Genomic DNA, 21,335 nt, shown 5'->3' with positions numbered 1-21,335 from the left:
TCAGAAGTTTGTCGAAGAAAACCGAAACTGTGGTTTAAATTTACCTCCCTTTCTTTTCGGTGATCATGTGATCAATTATGGGTTTTTATACGCCCGTTTACGGGACGTATTATGGTATACCTCTGTCCGTCCGTCCGTCTGTCCGTCCGTCTGTCCGTCGTCAACATGTCGGACATCAACTCAAAAATGCTTTCACCAATTTGCATAAAACTTTGGTGAATTGTTTATATATATTGACGTGAGCTCCCTTTCGTTTTTTATAAAATTTAGATTTTAAGTTTCCGAGTTATGGGGTTTTATTCATTAAAAAAAGGGGGATTTTCCAGTTTTCGGACAATAAGTCAAGAATGCTTTCACCAACTTGCAAGAAATTGTGGTGAATTGTTTATATCTATTGATTTGAGCTCCCTTTTGATTTTTATAAATTTTAGATTTTACGTTTCCGAGTTACAGGGTTTTATTCATAAAAAAAGGGGGATTTTCCAGTTTTCGGACAAAAAATCAAAAATGCTTTCAGCAATTCTTATGAAACTTTGGTGAATTGTTTGTATGTATTGATGTAAGCTCCCTTTAGATTTTTATAAATTTTACATTTTACATTTCTGAGTTATGGGGTTTTATTCATTAAAAAAAGGGGTGATTTTCCAGTTTTCTGACAATAACTCAAAAATGCTGTCACCAATTCTCATGAAACTTTGGTGAATTGTTTATATCTATTGATGTAAGCTCCCTTTTTATTTTCATAAATTTCTGATATGACATTGAGAATTAATTGAACTTTATTTGTTTATAGTCTGACAACAAATATACTAAGTATTGCACAACAGCAAGAAATATTTAATTGAATATAAATTCAATTCATATAACCAATTTCAAGTTCTTTGACTACATTTATTCAGAAACCTATAATATGTCAAATATTTAATTACAATCCAAATTCATACCTGAATCAAGCTTGAATATTGTGTCCATTTTTGCCCCAACTGTTCAGGGTTGGACCTCTGCGGGCGTATCTAGCTGCGCTCAGCGAAGCAGTTTATTTATTTAGCATAGAAGTGACCAGGTCTGTCATAGTGCTGTTATAGTATATGATAACTGCTGGAAAAAAGGGTTTCTTAGTTTTAAATAGTGTAATTCTTTCCTTGTTGTAATTTTTGTCTCGCCTTGACGGAGTAAAAAAGCGAGACATTGGTATGCTGTTTCGGCGGCGTCAACAATGTATTAGTTTGTGATTAGGTCTAGTTCATGGTGAACCACTAGTGGTAGGTCAATGATATTTGGTATGCAGTTGTATTAGCATTGGCACATCTCATTACCATGGAGGTTATTTGGCCCCGCCCCCTCAGTCAAGGTCTATTGACTGAAACTTTTCATAGTTTACATGTATTAGTTTGTGATTAGGTCAATTTATGGGGAACCACTAGTGGTAGGTCAATGATATTTGGTATGCAGTTGTATAAGCATTGACATATCTCATTTCCATGGAGAGTATTTGGCGCCGCCCCCTTAGTCTGGTCTATAGACTTTGAAAATTTTGCTAAGTTAACATGTATTAGTTTGTGATTAGGTCAGTTCAAGGGGAACCATTAGTGGTAGGCCAATGTTAATTGGTGTTCAGTTGTATAAGCATTAGCACATCTCATTTCCATGAAGAATATTTGACTCTGCCCCCTCAGTCATGGTCTATTTACTTTGAAACTTTTGCTTAGTTTACATGTATTAGTTTGTGATTAGATCAGTTTAAGATGACCTGCTAATGTTAAGTCAATTATATTTGGTATGCAAATTTATTGGCATTTGCAAGTATCATTTCCATGGAGATTATGTAGCCCCACCCCTGATCATGGTTCATTGACTTTGAAACTTTTACATAGTTTACAAGTTAATGTTTGTGTTTTGGTTTGTTTAAAGGGAACGACTTATGATAAGTCAGTGGTATTTGGTATGCAGTTGTATTAGCATTGGCACATCTCATTCCATGGAGATTGTTTAGCCATGTACCTTCAGTCATGGTTCATCGACTTTGAATATTTGCATAACTTACATGTTAAAGTATTGCTATTTTAATTTCAGCATTTGCATTATCAAAATTACAAAAAGGCGAGACATATCTCTGTGATAACAGTTTATAGTATTTATTATTGAAAAAGATACTTATGATTGAATTTGATACCCTTCATCCAGACCTCCATTAGTCCCATAGCCATCAACAGTTTGAACTGAACATTGTCCAAAAAAAGGCTACCTAATTTGCCCACTTCATATGATAACAGATCAGTTATCCATTTAATTTCAATTAATATTTTACCTTACTATGAGATGATATTCCATTTACTTCTTATCCATTCAGAGCTGGGTTTATTAACTTTAGAAAGAGGATGCAATTAGTTACATGGCCAATGTGAAGTCTCATATTCCTATTTTAGATCTTAATGTAGCTAAGGACTATCATTAAGTCATCCACTATATTACAGTATTAGAGACTCCCCCCTTTTTTTTTCTTATCACTGTACTATCTTGCCCCATACCCCTCTATGTCACTCATTTGTGAGTTGTCTAACCCCCTCCCCCTTGTAACTATGTATCATTGATTACTTATTGACATTATTTTTAAGACCAGGTGTAACATGTGTTTGATATGAACAGCTGTTTTTCTCTCTGATACTTCACAGACTGAAGTCAGTACTGCAGGAATATCTATCTTGGTATCTATGTTGGCGCCATCAGTTTTCTTAACCATCTGCTACTGCTATCATCGCCACATGAGGGTGATTGGAACCATCTAATTGATATGATAACACTACATAGAAAATGTGTGTGTTTGTAAGTGGTGATTGTTCAGACCTTAAAATACCTGTAGTCGACATCTATCAATGCTATTTGTACTCCGTTAGTTTTTCTGCAATTGTTTAACCAGATGCCTTCCGTGCTGATGAAAAAACTAGCGCTAATTGACTTACGTTTAACATAAAGGTAGATTGTTAAAGACACCATACCTGAGTATTATATAAATCTCCGTTTACCTGTTGAGAAAAGCTAATTGGGAAAAGAATTTTGTAATCTGTCCTCCAGATTGATGCAATAAGCTGACATTCTTAACTTTATATTTGTCATTCAGACTGAATGTTTGATGTTTGTGTGAAGTCATAAAAACTTTTTCCTCTATAACCCAACAATTTCATTTTTTAGCATTGATGATTGTATTACTTTGATCAGATGCTGGTTTTGTGATGAACAAATGTGGTAGAAAAACATAACAATTTTTGAAGGACTTTAAAACCTTAAAACGATGATGGTTTCTGTACGGAAAATTGACAAATTGAATTATCAAGTGACTGTAGGTTATTTTATTTGACTAAGACATTTTAACTAGATATGGATGAAGAAAAGGAGAGAAAACCAATCAGCCTATACAAATTAATGAAGTTAAATCCTCAGCGATATCACAGTATTTTCTCAATGGACATTTTTCATCCAAGACGTATGTAAAAATTTCTTTCAATTTGAAGCATGTTTTTTGATATTTTATGGTCAATATGGCAAATCATTTTTTAAACATTTATTTTTTTTATTTTGTTCCAAGATATTTTTATTTTATACATTTACCTGAAAGTGTAGGAGTTCCAAACTGTTAATTACAATAATTAAGATCAAAAACATGTCTTTGTAATGGTATGTAGCCCACAGTATGAAAATATTAACTTTGTTATCAACTTTTGTAACATTCTTTAGTTAAAAAGTTTCATTGATTCATTTTTGGGGAACTTTTATCTTTAATTGTCTAAAGGTAGTGCAGTAGCTGTTGCATGCAAAATAAATGCGGTTTCATTTGGAGTGCTTTAAACTAATATCAATTAACTTGATTTATACGCTTTACCAAAACTTAGTATTTATCATTAGATCTTTAAAAATAAATGAAAAAAGAGTCACCAACAAGAATGTGCAAAATTCTTTTCATATTAGAAAAAAACAAGAATTTATGTAGAGGTAGTTTTACAGCAAAATTACAGAAAATGAAAAGAAAAACATGGTCACCATTCTCTCTTTCCTGCTACAGAGAAACATTATAAAATCTATGGTACATCTATTGTAAAATTTCATTATTGGAGTAACCTTCTATTTTGAAATAAAACTCTTAATTGTATTTATAAAATGAAAGAAATTTCTCTGTATTTATGGAAAATATTATCATAATTTAAGACATATAAATGTCTTAATATATATAAATGATTACTTAAGCACATGAATTGCATTTGTATATTAAAGTTTGGGAATTTCAGAAAAAATATATAATGACCATCTGGTCTTCAAGATGGCTGGTTTGCCTGTTTCAAGTTTATACCAAATAATGCTATCACAGATTTAAATTGAAGCTAACAAGAAGTTGCATCATTTCAGATGTTGAACTTCTTTTCTGAAAAGCATTCATTTTTAGTATATTTATATGCATTTTTTAGTTTTCTAGCAGTTGATTAAACTATTCTTATTGAATAGAAAGAGCAATAGATAGGAGTAAGTGTGCTTGCTTAAGTTTTATTTTCAAAAGTTAAAATTTCTGATTTGTCGACTTTCTATTTGTGCTTTTTTATACTGTTTTGAGACCAACTCCAAGAAATATTTACTTTCAATAATTCATTTCATTTTAGTCACATTAATACAATGAATTAAAAATTAATAAATTAATAAATAGATTTTTAAATTTGACATTATTAGTTATAAAAAATATAAATATAAATAAATATATAAGTATTAAAGTTGGACTGTGAGTCCTGAAAAACTATGTTTTGATTTTGAAATTATACTTTTTATTGCCATAGTTTTCAGAATGTAAGAAATAAGGTCACTATTACAATTTTAATCTAATTTCTTAAATATACAATTGTTTCAGTTTCATAAATTAAGTAACCAAATATTCTCTTTTTTGGCCTTCAAAAATGCTAAAGTCATCTTTATGAGAAATCATATCATACTTGGTTTGAGGCCAGTAAGAACTTCAATATGGTTTCTTTTTATATTTTAATTCAAATTGACATCAAAGAGATGAACGATTTTTTTTTCAATTGCTTAGTGGGAAGTTTGGAAGTGGTTAAAAACTAAGGCTTTTTTTTTTCAAGTTGACTTTCAAGGTGGATGAAACTAGGGGAGATATGAAAAAAAGAAGGAAAGACAAAGATTGTAATGATAGAATTCAGAGAAAACAAGAAGTACCAAAAAAATGTAATACTTAAAAGCTGCCATGTCAACTTAAAGTTAAGTTATAAATAAATACTTGAAGAAAAAACAGTAAAAAAAGAAAAAGAAAAGATATAAACCAAAAAAAAACAACTCAACATCATGGTAAGGTAAAACCATGTATTTTTTTTCTTTCTAAGAGCCAGTGTCAACTTATGGTAACTGTACCTTGTGTCTAAATGACATCTAGTATTCTAACAAAAGGTTTTCTATGTGAGCATTACATTTATACAGAACACAAAAGGGCCAATGAAACAATTATAAAGTATTCCTAGTGCCTATAAGCCTGTTTATATAGCCTTTTTAAGTAGCAGAGAAGTGGCAAAAATATGTTTTTGTAATTATCTTGAGTAATCTTTTGACAAGGCTTGATGGTTTCTGGTATATAAATTATAAAAATGCATATGTTAAACATCTACCATCCGCTGGTATCTCTGCAGTCATTTTGCACATGTTGTCTGGCGCCAGCCTGTCGCATCCAAATCTGCAAAATCAATTATTTTGACCCCAGCCAAAAGAAATACTCAAAACATATGATATTGCAATGAGGATCTAATGCTTAAAATACTATACAAGTAATGATTTTAACATCTGTTAGTTTTCTCTAATGATAAGAAGTCAGGGAAACATCAACAAGTGCACTCTATAATGTTGATAGTTGTTAATATCTATCTCTAGCTTAAATAAACTGATAGTGTGAAACATTGGTGTTGATACAGATGTAAGACAACACCTATACTATGTCAATGTTTTGACAGTTTTGTAATATACACTAACAATGAAGTAATAGTCTAGAATTTTGTCAGAAAAGTAATACTATTATGTCTGTGGATATTTTGACAGTTTTGTAATAGATATTGTCAACACTTATAAGTTATGGTTGTGGATTTTTGTCATAGTTAGTCTGATTTTTTCAGAAAGGAATGGTGTCATACTGTCACAGTTAGTCTGCCCTGGGATTTTGACAGAAACTCCGGCCTTGGATAATGTCAGTTAGAAATAGTGCCAAAAGCTGTGGAATTTTTTAATGCAATAATAAACATTGTCAATAAAATGTTGGTCTGGATTTTTTGAGCTATTGCCATCACTTGACGTCCGTTGTAAAATATTTCCAAGATCTTTTCCTCTGAACCTACTGACCCAAATTTGGGGGGAATGATCCTTATAATATTTTGTATAAAGTGTGTGTTTTTGGAAAGTTTGCTATAGCATGCTATAGCAATATACTTTCCTAAGGCATTGGCCTCAAACCGGAAGTTGGACAGACTATCTTACTATATGATGTGTGTTCTACTATTAGATAATGTAGTACTAGTGTTTGAATACTAATTCTTGGAAGATGCTTTTGAAATTTTGAGTTACTTCTATTTTGATTAGCTTACAGCTTGAATTAAAATATACTGAATGTTCACTGACAATTCAAATGAATTCAACTTTTTTTTGAAAATGGCTATCACAAACACTACTTCGCGGATCTGCGTAGCGCGGAAAATGGAATCAATACTCATCTACAGGAGACGGTAGTCCAAATAATTATGACGTCTTGAAAGGCTATTATATATTTTTGCTTTGACGCCTTACAGTCTTTCAAGACATTATAATTATTTGGACTACACAAGACAGCAGTTTCTACATTATGCTTTTATCGGTATTCCCCAGACATGCGTGAGATCCATATATGTGTGCCTCCCAACGGGAGTACAATAATCCCAGTTTCAGGGGTTTCCTCCCCTCCTCCGGTTGAAGAGAAAATATATACCGTGTTTAAAATATTTCATGAATGCACATTTTTCGATGCTATTTCTACTATGATTTTTACATATGTTTATTAAAGACGTAAAAGCCAGAGTGTATCGAAAGTATCCTGTTGTCTCATCTCGGCCCACAACACACTCGGACTATAACAAACTCGGCCTATTACATAATCGGCCTCACAAAATCGGACTATAACAAAATTCTTATATATACTTTTTGTTATTAAGTCTGCCAAACAAAGTTTGGAGACTTATTGTTTTTGCTCAGTTCTTATTATTTTTCTTCTTGGGGTCTATTTAGGGGTACTTTGAGGGGCCTACAGAACCCTATGGGATTTATGTTTTTTAATTTTCAAATGACTATAACTTGAAACACACACGGTCTTCAGTAATGATCACAGGACAATAAAACAAATCAAATAGAACATAGGTTGAGTCCCTGGGGTCACCCCACCCCCTTCTGTTTGAGAACTTGTAAACGGTTGAGATCCCCACCCCTTAACCATATATATTTATGTATTGGACAATAATACAAATTAAATATAGTGGGAGTCCTTCTGGGTCACCCCCACCCCCTCCTGTTTGAGAACTTGTAAACGGTCGAGATCCGACCCCGAAAACCATATATATTCTTGTACGGGTCAATAAAACAAATCAAATGAAATAAAAGACGATTCCCCTGTGGTCACCCCCACCCCCTTCCTGTTTGAGAACTTGTAAACGGTCGAGATCTCCAACCCTAAACCATATATAGTCTTGTATGATACAAAAAAACAAATCAAATGAAAGGGCGAGTCCCCTGAGAATTACACCCCCTCCCCCTTTTTGAGAACTTGTAAACGGTCGAGATCCCCACCCCTAAACCATATTTATTCCTGTTCATGATTTCAAGAAGATTTGAATGACATACAGGGTTAATCCCTGGCGTCACTTATGCATATCAGTTTACTGACCATACCAATTTGTACTAGACTTTGCCCAATGTCAGGCGACCATGGGAATGACTAATTATGGGAGCTTTGTTTGGGAGACTTTGTAACAGCATCCTGTTACAATTATTTCTTGTATTAAGTAATTTTTTATAAAAGTCGGAAAAAAACGTTAACCACACAATCTACACATCTACAACCTATTTGAAATATAACACATCTACCGTTGCAAACTTTCCACAAGTGCTATCCAGCACTTTGATTTATTCTGGTTAGTCAACAAACATGGCTGCCATGGCTAAAAATAGAACATAAGGGGTAAAACATAGTTGTTTGCTCGTATCTCAAAAACTTAAACAGTTAAAGCAAAACTGACAAGGCGTCTTAAACAGTTAGGGCAAAACTGACAAGGGGTAAAAATTATCAGGAGGTCAAGCAAGATCTGTAAGTGAAGAAATTTGCAGACGAATTGGACAACCCCATTTGGAGTTATTTCCCTGAAATACTCATTTTTATGAAATATTTCTCAGTTTTTGGTTGTTTAATCTTGAAAACTTTTAATAGATAAAGAGAAATTTTAAACAGCAAAAATGTTTAGCAAAGTAAGATGTACCAATAAGTCTAGAACAGAATTCTTCAATTATTCAAATTAAAAGCTACAAAGAAGTCAACATAACCGAAGTTGTCAATTGATCCCTTATAGAAGTTATTGAAGGACTTCGGAATTTTTTTGAAAATGCACTTACCCATGGGAAATTTATCTTACAATTTTACTTTTCTGTTCTTATTTATTATGGTTTGATTACATTACTGTTTAAGTCTAATAATTTCCGTTTCTTTGATGAATCGGCAGAGATAAAATATTTATGCAAACTCAATGCTTCATGACCTCCATTACTGTTTACTGATAATAACTAACTACCTCTGTAAAAGAAGGAAACAAGTGATTACTTCAGGGAACCAGTTTCTAAACTAAACTTTTGTGGGATAACCGACTTTGTCAAACAAGAATATGATGCACTGGAAAGTACCACATAAAGACGATTTACTTACCCGACGGGAAACTGGTACCCAACAATTTTGTTTAAAACTTTCCCCATGAAACGGGAAATGGGAATTCCGAAGCCTTGTATTGCCTTTGAAAGATAACTTTTACAAACCTTTTTATTTTTTTGCAGAATCCATGATAGACAAACTTCGAACAGCAAAAATGTTTAGCAAAGTAAGAGCTACAAATTGGTCTAGGATTTTTTCTGGAAATAATAAGAATTTAGCTTAAATACGGTAATGTTGAAGGCTTTTGCCAGGGATGTAAAAGACCCTTTCAGTGCAATAATGAACTAGTTTTTGATAGGGTTGAATAAACTGGTTTGTAATAAGGAGGCCACATACACCCCCATTAGAGAGTTGTTGTAAACTGCTTATTTATGGTATACAGAGAGAGCATGGTACTGTCAAAACAGAGTTCAATTGTTTCCTTGTCATTCAAAAATTAAAGCTGACCTTTTATAAGAATCGGAGTGGATTTTTATTTTACAAAATATGAATTCTTCCTGCCTAAAACAAGATATTTCTATCTATATTAGCCTATTTTTTTATGCAATAAATTAAATCTAATTCTCCAAATCTAACTCTAAATTTAGAAAGAGTAATAATACACCATGTACTGGTGTTAAAAAAAATGTTTGTGCTATATATTCATGAGGGGCCTGATGGGGGGGTCTCACCACGATTCACCAGTTGATTTTTTTGTCAATCACGATTCACAGAAAATAAATTTCCATGATCACGGATCACGAAAATATAAAAAGAGTATAAATCTGAAGAAAAACGGATCACGATAGCGAAAATGCGCCGATCACGAAGAACGAAAATAACCCATCAGGCCCCTCATTCATGAGGAGAGGGACTTTAATTATGTGTACAGATCTTTGTAATTGAACTGAAGGTTATATGACCAAAGGTTTTTGGCCTTTTTAACTTTTTTCTCTAGCGTCACTGATGAATCTTTTGTAGAGGAAACACATGTTGGCTAACAAATTTTTTAAGCCTGGTATCTATGATGAGTTTATTCGTTACAAGATTAAAAGTCAAAATTCAGTCTTTAATTACAGTAACCTTCTTACAACTACTTGGCATAAGGATGTATCTAGAGGAACTTGATAAAAGCCTCCTGCTTTAAGTTGATCACTCTGACCTCCATTTTAACTTTCATTCACTTAGGTTATGGTTTACATGTTCTTGTTTGGTTCAAAAATATGAATTGACCTGTTGTATAAAGAAGTGTAAGGATACATTGAGGAAAGTTATAGCTTCCCACAAAAATTAGGTCATTTTGACCTACATCTCATGTGTCATTGATATTGGTTGTTTCACAATTGATATCAGTAATAAAGGTCACCTACACTCATAACATTGGTATAAAGATGTATCAAGTTCAGTATGACAGTTCCCACCATATATTATAAGACATTCTGACATAGTTATTTCAAACTTAATGACTTTTGTACCTTTGAAGTGCCACTTCATTTTTCAGATATAAAGTTTAATGTATAATTGAGGAATAAAGCTGATTTAACTTTATCCAGGTTAACAGAGGAGAGGGGAGTTTTCTTTGTTCTTCACAGTCTCATTTTTATTGTCGAGCCTGGGACTTCTGTCATAGGGATAGTGATCAGGCGGCGGCGGCATTCACCGACTACTTAAAAGCTTAATATTTCAGAAGTTAGAAGACCTGGATGCTTCATACTTTGTATATAGATGCCTAATGTTATGAAGTTTACATCTGTCATATGTCCATTGTCCTTGACCTCATGTTCATGGTTTAGTAACTACTTGGAAAAAAAAGTTAAGATTTTTTATAATCATAATTTCTCTCTTATTATGAGTAAAAGGATAACTATATTTGGTATGCGCGTACCTTGCAAGGTCCTCATGCCTGTCAGACAGTTTTCACTTGACTTCAACCTCATTTCATGGATCAGTGAACAAGGTTAAGTTTTCGTGGTCAAACCTATATTTCAGATACTATAAGCAATAGGTCTACTATGTTTGGTGTATGGAATGATTGTAAGGTGTACATGTCAAACTGGCAGGTGTCATCTGACCTTGACCTTATTTTCACTGTTCAGTAATTAAAGTTAAGTTTTTGTGTTTTGATCTGTTTTTCTCATACTGTATTCAATATGTCAACTATATTTGGTGTATGGAAATATTTTACATTGTACATGTCAGTCTGGCAGGTTTTATTTGACCGTGACCTCATTTTTACAGTTCATTGCTCAATGTTAAGTTTTTAAAGGCAGTGCCTTACAGTGGCGGATCCAGAATTTTTCATAAGTGGGGGCCCATTGACTGCATAAGAGGGGGCCCGCTCCAGTCATTTCCGATATAAACAACCAATTTTTTCCCAAAAAAGGGGGGCCGGGCCCCCTGAAAAACCCTCTAAATCCGCATCTGCCTTAATGCCTTTAATGGTATCAGGCAATAGCCATTTTGTTTCTACGTGGGGGGTAAATATGTCACCATTGAAATCTAGAAAAGTGGATTCTTTCTCCTTCTATTTGTGATATTCTGTGTTTTTTATTTTAATTCATTGACATTGTGAATTGAATTGAACAGAATTGAACAGTGTTTTTTGTAAGTTTTCAAAAGTTACAAGAGTTTTATTTTGCATTATGAGCATTCAACCCATTGACATACTGATATTACTTAAAAATCTGTGTGAAAGATTTCAGGTTTATTTCGAGTGGTATTTTAATCTTTAAGCTTTTATTAGGTTGTTTCAGTCGTTGATATAACAATGAAAAGTGGATTGATCTGTGCTTAGTCAACACATGTCAATAATAACTCAGTTTTCTCGGATATCCGATCATTTTTTCTTTTTCTCATCTAAACATTTGGTAAGTTGAATATTGCCAAAATCCGCATAAACTATCAATATCAATCTGGAATTTATTGAAAACCAGAGCTATTGAAAATCGTCTGACCGTCTGACATAGCTATCAAGTCAGACCCTTTGTCAAGTTAACAATTTCGATCTAATAGGTCTGATAGTTGTTTTTTTTTAATCCGAAATGAACAGTGCCAAAGTTGTCATCCGGGAATAAGTGTAAAATTCGAGAGTCTCACTAATTAGTGAAAAGAAGCGTCAAGAAGCGACAAGAAGAAAAATGAAGCAACAAGAAGACTAATTTAGCAACAAGAAAACAAATTTTGCGTAAAAAGATCAAGATATTAATTATTTCAAATAAATAAATATAGAAACATGCATTAAAGTGTCTTTTTTTGATAAAGTCACTTCTTGACCCTGCCTGACGCTTCTTGTCGTTATTTAGTGAGACTGAAAATTTGATACACTTGTGGTTTTTATACGACCGCAAAAAATTTTTGTGGTCATACATTGGTATCAGGTAGTCCATGTCCGAAGACATTTGGTTTCCGGACAATAACTTTAGTATTAGTTAATAGAAATCTATGAAATTTAAACTTAAGGTTTATAACCACAAAAGGAAGGTTGGGATTGATTTTGGGGGTTATGGTCCCAACAGTTTAGGAATTAGGGGCTAAAAAGTGAGAAAAAACAAGGGTGTCATGGTTAGTGGACATCTACTTTAGTACAAATTACAGTGTAAGGGAGGTAATTTAAACACAACTTTGAATTACCTCCCTTACACTGCTTTTAAATTATGTTTAAAGAATTTTTGTATTGTCTTGAGGTGATTAGCTGTCAATTCATTTTTAGTAGTTACTATTTTAATAATTTTAAAAATTCTGATTAAGGTAAATTGATTTCAATCACTATCTGAAGCAATCTGACATCCTTTTAAAGTTACCAGACTTACATACATAAAAAAAAAAAAATGGTACTAAGTATAATTTTTCTCATGTTGGACATTGACAATCACAAACAATAATTGATGACCTGGCATGGTCAGTAATTTTTTTGCTCTGAGTAATTTTTTGAAAAATAATTACTTTTGTTGAAAGAGTGGACACACTCAAGATGCATTATGTAATTCAATGTTTTTGAGATAAATTTTGCACCAAGCCATCAAGATGAACTGGAATGGGTTTTTTATAACCCCGCCGTAGCGGAGGGGGCATTAAGTTTTACCCTTGTCCATCTGTACGTCCAAAATTGGTTTCCATTTTCTAACTTTAGTTTGCCTCCAACCAAATGTTATGAAACTTATACACAATGCTTATTACCACAAAACTCAGATCTAGTACAAATGCTGGTAGTGTCACTTTTACAGTTCTTGAGTTATGTCCTTTTATAACGTTACATGCAAGCGGGGGCATCATCTGTGTCCCATGGACACATTCCGCATTTATTTTTTTAAACTGTGAATAAACCACAAATAGTGAAAACTAAAATTGACCCTAAATATTCAGATGCACTTTTTTGAGTATAAATAAGAAAAATTCTGTTGCTCTGTAGCTGGTAAAATTTTTATTTAAAAGGTATTAGTGCGTTAATATACTTGTGCAATAATTTGATAATGCTATGTAACAGTACCATTTCCATGCCATAATAATTGAAAAATGTATAATTATCTTGATATTGTTAGCCTTTCCTGAAAAGTAATCCAGAAATTATTGCATGCATTTACTTTTGCCATTTTTGGAGAATTATTGCAAATTTAGGAAAAGCTACATACAGATATATGTATTTGATATCAGAATGTGAGTTCTTATTATTGAGATACTCAAGTAGTAGTCGTGTTATTCGCATTAATAAAAACCTTGTAATAATTTCTGAATTTACAGTATGTTTGATTATAATCAATCTGGATTATAAAATCACAAAACCTGTAGGTAACTGCCTTTACAGCACATTCGCGCTTTGATTGTGTTATGGTCTGATATCTTAAGCTATAAGCAATAGGTCAACTGGAATGATTGTAAGGTGTATATGTCTGTCTGGCAGTTATCATCTGACCTTGACCTCATTTTCGTGGTTCATTGGTCAATATAAAGTTTTCATGGTATGGTCTGTTTCTTGTATACTATAAGCAATAGGTCAACCATATTTGGTGTATGAAACAATTGTAAGGTGTACATGTATTTCTGGCTTGGTTTATCTGACCTTGAACTCATTTACTTTGATCATGTAAAGTTTATATCATACTTGTAGTAAAACTTTATATGTAGGACTATCAACATAAAATCAATGGTCGGTGAAGCAGTAAAGACATTTCAGTGTGTACACTCTTCTTTGTATAAGGCTTAAAAATGCCAAACATTTTTATCCTGTTTAGAGCCGAGTACAAAAAAAAGTTATTATACAACAATGAAATAATTGGTTGTTGAACCATTTTTCTCTTTATATTGCAACTCTCACAACTTTTCAAAATAAAATATTTTTAATAGGTAAAAATGAACAATTTTTGTGAAACTTTGGAAACACATTATCACTGTCACAAACAAGGCTTTACAAGGTCAGTGACTGTATATAGCCAACATTTGATACTGTCAATGCATTTTGACTAGCACAGTTTCAGTATAATTATTGTTAATCTTTCAAATGTATTAAATCTGAATCAGTAAAAGTTCATGGTCAGAATATTTTTTGTTTACATCAGTTCAGCCATCACTTCTGTCAAAACATATTTTTAAAAATAAAAAATTCTGTCATAGAATTGAGAAAAAAATATGCTTCTAAAAGTTAAATGTTCAATCTGGGATAAATAAATATAGCATGATTTTTTTATAAAAAAAAGTAAAGCTCAGATAAATTATTTGCAAAGAAAGCATGCACTCTTGTAGAGAGTTATGTCATTAGCAATCATACTACATCTTCTAATTTTTATGTTAAAAATGCTTTAAAGTTGTATGGCATTTTAAAATGTTATTAACAAAATAGCAGTTATATGTTATGTCAAGGATTTTGTCAACAATCACAACATGGTCATGTATAACTGCTAATTATTCCATGAAATGCAGATAATATTAAAACCTTTACTTGTTTGAACATCAGAAATCTCAACTTATGAAATGTGAACATCAGTAAAGTTATCAAATTCAGATAGTTTTTTTAACAGATCTGAAAATTTCTTTATTGGACTGCACAAAAATTTGCATCCATAAATAACGTTTTTCAAGTATTTACATAGCAGATTTAAAGTAGTGTATTGACTGTTGAAAGAGAAATTGATATGTTTGAACCAGTGTATTAAAAGTCATTTGAACAGGGATAAAGATTGTTACTTAGTGTGGGGTTATAATGATAGAGTGGTATTTAATAGGGCCTTTTCTGTCATAGAAATTATCTTTTTGGTTGTTACAGCCAAGTTCTTACTAATGAGTTTTGTTGTTAAAAAACTAGGAAAAAGCAACATAATTTTAACCTTTGATAATTTTTCAAACCAATAATTGTATAAATAAATAATAATAATGGAAAAACAAACAAATAAATGGAACAGATAAATAAATAAAAACTTCAACTGACATTTACTCAGACTGAAAATTTTAAAGGAAATTAAGAAATGTTATGATATCATTCCACAGACTTGTGCAATAATTAATATCCTGCTGATAATCTTTCCCATGCAGTTCCACTGCACGACATGTAGTTGCATAAATATCTTGTTTTTATAGATAATTAAACCCTCATGTCGACAAAAAACTGTTTTAATTTGGCCTCAGAGAACATTATTGTGTTTTCTTTTGAACTTTGTAAATACAACTTGATTTTCCCGTAATAACAGAAAATTATATTGAAAAGATGCAGGTATTATTACAATTGTCTTCATTAACTTCTAAGACCATGTTATACACAGACATATGTCAAACCATATGTGACAATCTGTCAACCATTGAACGCTACACCCTGTCCTCAAGCGTAACAATACCATTGGATCCTTGCTGGTTACCGAGGTGTCGATAGAGTCAAGTAAATAGACCCTATTAAAGGTATCTTGAATAAGCAGATTAACACTTGAATTGCTTGTAATTGTCGCTTGAATTGAGAAGTAATAATTTGTTGCATTGATTTGGAGGTGACAAGCTAATGATGAAATTTTGAAATATCTGACATATGGTATGAAGTTTACACAAAAGAAAGATCCATATCATCATTGAGTTAGTGCTACTGTTTGACAATTATATTTTTATTCTTATTCAATTACATGGTGTTTCTACATTCATTGGAAATCAATTTAAATGTTATTACAATTATTTTCTTAACTTTTTAATTGATATTTTTTACCAATAAAAATAAGGAAAAATACAAGCTTGTAAGAATATAAAGAGATTTGCAGCATGGCAGCGCTTTATTTTTCATTCTTTTCATGTGTGACTTATTGTCATTTTTATTTTTTTGATTTTCAAGAATTTTCCACATTATATTGATATATATACAACATACATAAATACATATATATGTGTATGAAATAGTACATGATTTTGGTAGACTGAAACAGCTGTATATATTCTAATTTTGTCTACTTTGGATTTGATTATTTATAAAATAATAATGTACAGCATGTTGCATATATATATATATAATACCATTTTATATTAAACCTACATAATATTGTATTGTTACCACTTTTTGGTAGCACATGGTTTTCAGTTTAAATGGTCACTGCTGTTGCATTATTTTATGCTGTTTTCGTCATTTTTTGGACAAGGTTATTATGATATTAAGAAACATATCTTTCTTTTGGAAACTTATAGTTGCAAATCAATTGATGAATCTAAAACATCATCGTAACCTTTGAATAAGACAATTCGCCTTTTCAGAATCTAAATGATTATGGGTATTCTCATTGTTTGTACACTATACACTAAAATGAAAATACCGTTACATCATAGGTTGAATTTCCATTGTTTAGTCTGTTTTAAACCAATCTCAACATTTTGGTGTACACTTTTGAAAATATTACCCATAATGCATCAGATTCTGAAACGGCAAATTTCACTTGTCTTTTGTTGAAGTCCATGATATTTTGTTTGTTTTTGTGTGTTGTTGGATTGCTGTCACATTGGCATATTCTTAGAATCTCTGTTATTTTTTTCTATCTAAGCATCCTGGTTACATATTACCATGACAACATATGAAAAGTTCAAATTTTGTGAATGTAGTGTTGCAGATTTAAAGGAAGAAAAAAAGTATAACATAAAACACAAAGAAAGTTCAAAAAGAGGAAGTCCATAAAATCTGACAAAATCAAAAGTGAGCAACCAACAGAGCGAATGGATACCAACTGTCTTATTCCTTAGTTGGTAGAGGCATTAACAGAAAAAAATTTTTTCTCCCTTTGAATTTTTTTTTTTTTTTTTAATATATAAATGTTGAAATGCTTAAATTCTCTAAAATTTTAAGATTTTCTTAATGTAAAATAAAACTTTGATGGTTATTTTAAGGATATGATATAATGGATAGAGGTTTTATTAGTCAAATTTCTTTTGTTACTGTTGACAAAGTCAAGCATGGCCATGCCAGCTGATCACAGACATTTTATGTAAAGATAAATTATGGAGAGAAAAGCTTATGAATTGTTCTTAATTCATTGAGTCAAACTAGCCAGATGAGGTCTAAGAAAAATTAATGCAACCTTTAAACTGATTTTGAATTTGTGTGACAATAACGTGTTTGTTGAAATATATTTTAGAATAATTTGTAGTCTTTCGTTCCTGGTATTATTTAGCTGAATTTAAAATGACTTTAATACTGGATATGCAGTGACTGTTCACAGCACTAATATATGCTATATTCCTAATTATATTTGTGCATGTGAGAATGTAATGTGTGCTCTTGAGTACATGTAAGCCCTGATTTCAGATTTTCAGATAAATGAAGTTTTTTGGCAACATGATGTACTTAAGAATATACTGAATTATTAGTTCAGTTGAAATATCTTAGTAACATTGAAAGTTTTGATTTAGAGATACAATACCTGTAAAATTAATATCAGATCTTTAATTGTTTCTGCTGTTACAAATTTTATAAACTTTTGGATTATTTGGATTTTGACATATTGTTGAAGACTGCCCTCTAGATGTCTTTTGGTTAATTAAGTAGTCAGTTGACAAATATACCTCACATCTCCTTTTATTCTTTGTATTTAGAAATTCGGAGTTAGAGATACAAAAATCACTTGAATTTAGAAGTTTGTGGGAAGGTTTCTATCCAAAAATATGACTTACATCGATTCTCTTATAAACTTTTCATTGTTCTCTTCTTTAATTTTACAAATAAACTTATTTTATAGATGCTTGAATAAATAGTAATAAAAAGCAAACAAGCGACAACACTCCATCCCCTTGTCAGAAATAGAAATCTGCAGGAATTGTAATACAGTAACCAAATATAAAAGATTAAAAGATAAACCATGACATTTCCATTATTCCACCTGATCAAACTATTACATCAGGGTAAATTGATCAATAACTTGTTATTATTACACCTGACCTAATGTATTTACACCTGTCTCAGAGATTATCATATTGATACACCTGGGGATTCATACCTGGGCAAGATCAAAGACAATTTCACCTGGTTCACTTAAAATATGTTTAAAGGTAATAAACTCTACATTAATTCAGTCTATAGAAATAATTTGTTAAGTGATAATGTGTATTATGATATACTGTAACTTATTGATGAAAAGCTGTAAAAATAATTTATTCATCCCTCATAAAATGTATTAGTTTACGGTAAAAAATTAGTAATTTAAAAAGATTATGATAATCTGAGACTACTTGTATAACTGTGTTGTTAGTAGTCTCAGCGATAATATGTACACATATATTGTTCTGTTTCTACTTTTGTTTATAAAACAAAATATCTTTGATAATGTCACAAATACTTCAGATCTTTTACAGACATAATACAGAATACAAAACAATTATAATATCCAGATCACCAGTTCTGTATTTTGAAAATTTAATTACCATTTATAGATTAAATTAAGGAGCCAAGTGAGCATGTTTGTACATTCCAAAGACCACAGAGAATAAAGTTGAATAAGGGCATTATAGGAGTGCAGAAAGGACAATACATTGCAAATAAGTTGTTCTTTTCAAGAATGTAAAAGCAATCGAAAGATAGAAAAAACAATATTTGATATCAGATATTGAAAACTAATAATTTCCGACATTTTACATTTTAACAAAGCAAAGCAAATATAATTCCTTAACCTTTCCGCTATCTCATTGACCGAGAGAACCTTTTAATATTTGTATCAAACAAAAAATAACAAAGTTTTATATGACTTTATTCCAAAATTTATTAATTACAATACCAGTATCCAGATGATACCAGACTTGTTATTAAATCAGCTAGATTTTTTTAGAGAAAAATGTAATTAATCAATGAACTAATTCTGCAGATAGGAAAACATCTGGATAGAGTCTGGCCTGATATTTGACAAAATTGGAGAAAAGCTGATTTTCTTTGGCTATCTTAACTTTGCAGTCTATGTTAGGACTTCATAAAGAGTGATAAGACACTGTAGAATTTAATTACATACCTTGGAAGAAAGCATCAGTTTGAACATGGTACCAATTGATAATGTTAAAACACGTAAGAAATTTCTTCTCTGTAAGGCATTGATAACTTTTCTTTACTGAAAACAAGAGGATCTTGATGGTAAGACAAAAATGTTTATTCAAAGTTCATTGTTTGGCAAATAAACGTCCTTCATTTAAGGTATATGTAGTGCTATTGAAATAAATATTGAAAAACATTAAATTTAGTTTACAATAGATTCTATGCCTCTACTGATTATCTTGTATGATTTACATCAAAGCAAACAAACAACAATCAATCAATCTTATATGATTTAAAACTTTTTTAAAGTAAAAATAAGTAAAAGAGGTAGAAGTAAAATTTGCAAAGGAAAAAGACTTGGAAGAAAATATTGCATCATCCTGTTATATAACTAAGGTACCTTAATTATGCAATATTTCAATTAGGAAAACAATTAAATGCAAGTGATACTAAACACACACTTTCAATTAATAATTTAAAGGTAATTAATTGTATTTATTTTCAATGGAAATTGATTTTAAAGTGGGAAATTATCATTGCAATATTTTTTTCAAATGGCAGGTTCCCAAGCTAATGATCAATTGCAAGTAGTGCAATTTTTCCAAATTAAAACACAATACAATATATTTTAAAATAGAATTATTGAACCAAAATCAATTTTGGTACAGAGTGAGATTTCTCAGTCCTGTTCCATTCCCAAGAAAAAAAAGTTTTGGTCAATTTTTTGCCTGTTCCTTCCAATAAAACAATGATTATGCCAGAGCTAATATTTGATCTAATATAGAATTCAGCATACAGTATTATTGGGCCATCTGCTGTTTGTCAAATTATTTCTCATATTTATAAATTATGGAATAAAAATGTCTTTGTAGTTTATTAAGCATGCAGACTCCAGACAATACAGACAGTTTATCGGAAACAGGTATATATAAGATTTTTTTTTTATTGACTTGACTTTTACTTATTCTGTAACACAATTTATAACTAGCCTCTTGGGTCTCTCTTTTCATTTTCTGGTTTATTTTAAAAATTTTGTCAAAAGTTATTGGATTTTAGTTTGTCAGACTTATGACTTGAAATTATGGGTTCACATGATTTAAGAACATTAAATTAAAAGCTACCGGTATCATTTTTTCACTGTGATTTTTTTTTTTTTTTTGCTGTCAAAGAATGATAAACAGATTTTCAGATTTAACCATTTATGGGTCATTGGCATTATGAAAATCACAGAAGCCCTACAAAAAATTGAAGCTGTAATAATGGTGTTCGCTTAGTTTTAATAAATCCACTAGAAACTTTTGGGTACTTTTGAAAAATAAACTTCAGAAAATCAGCTTGTTTAAGACAAATCTTTGACAAATTCACTAGACAGAAACAAAATAACATGATATCATAATGAAATATTTTTGGAATATTTGTGTAAATTGGTATTGAAAATATAAAAGAATGACAATAACAGCATTACTAAAAGAGCTAATGGAAAGCTGTTTCCTCTCACAGAGTTGTAATAATAGAGCTATTGAATATAAAATGCACACCAGTCAGCTGTATAATGGAAATATCTATATGATACTGTTCTATTTGAATAATTAATTGGTCTATTTTAGTAAGAATCATAGTATGAACTATCAAATTATACACAAAAGCTCTGTTTTATTTCATATATCTATGACGTCTATATATATATATATACACATATCTCAATGTGATTAACTCCTTTTATTCATATATACATGTATAATTTCTGAAATTTATACTTACATACATTCTTAGTAGATCTTTTGTGGTATTACCCATTTAATTCATCTGGTAGGTGAATTTCCGTCCTTTTATCAAATTATGTACAGTATCTGACCTGAAGGCCCCATTTGGAATCTTGTTTGTGCTGAGTTTCCCACAATTCCTGAATTGGTATGTACT

At 31.2% G+C, this 21,335-nt stretch overlaps 1 protein-coding gene across 4 annotated transcripts in view; it reads left to right on the top strand.

Annotated features, from left to right (window-relative positions):
- LOC127702949 (protein CBFA2T1-like) overlaps positions 1-21,335 on the top strand; it is a 76,540-nt gene that overhangs the window by 18,867 nt on the left and 36,338 nt on the right. For 2 of the 4 annotated variants that reach the window (XM_052207271.1, XM_052207272.1), the window contains one exon: positions 20,288-20,337. The exons of 1 other annotated variant lie outside the window; for it this stretch is intronic. In XM_052207271.1, the coding sequence (XP_052063231.1) occupies positions 20,298-20,337 (40 nt within the window). In that variant the 5' untranslated portion in view covers positions 20,288-20,297. Of the gene's footprint in view, positions 1-2,917; positions 3,482-20,287; positions 20,338-21,335 lie in introns of those variants that run through there. One more of the 4 variants, XM_052207270.1, reaches the window with a different exon arrangement.

The sequence above is a fragment of the Mytilus californianus genome, unplaced genomic scaffold (assembly GCF_021869535.1).
Source record: "Mytilus californianus isolate M0D057914Y unplaced genomic scaffold, xbMytCali1.0.p SCAF_5, whole genome shotgun sequence".
Classification (NCBI taxonomy): domain Eukaryota; kingdom Metazoa; phylum Mollusca; class Bivalvia; order Mytilida; family Mytilidae; genus Mytilus; species Mytilus californianus.
The sequence above is the reverse complement of the archived record's forward strand: the minus strand, read 5'-3'. Positions and strand labels throughout refer to the sequence as shown.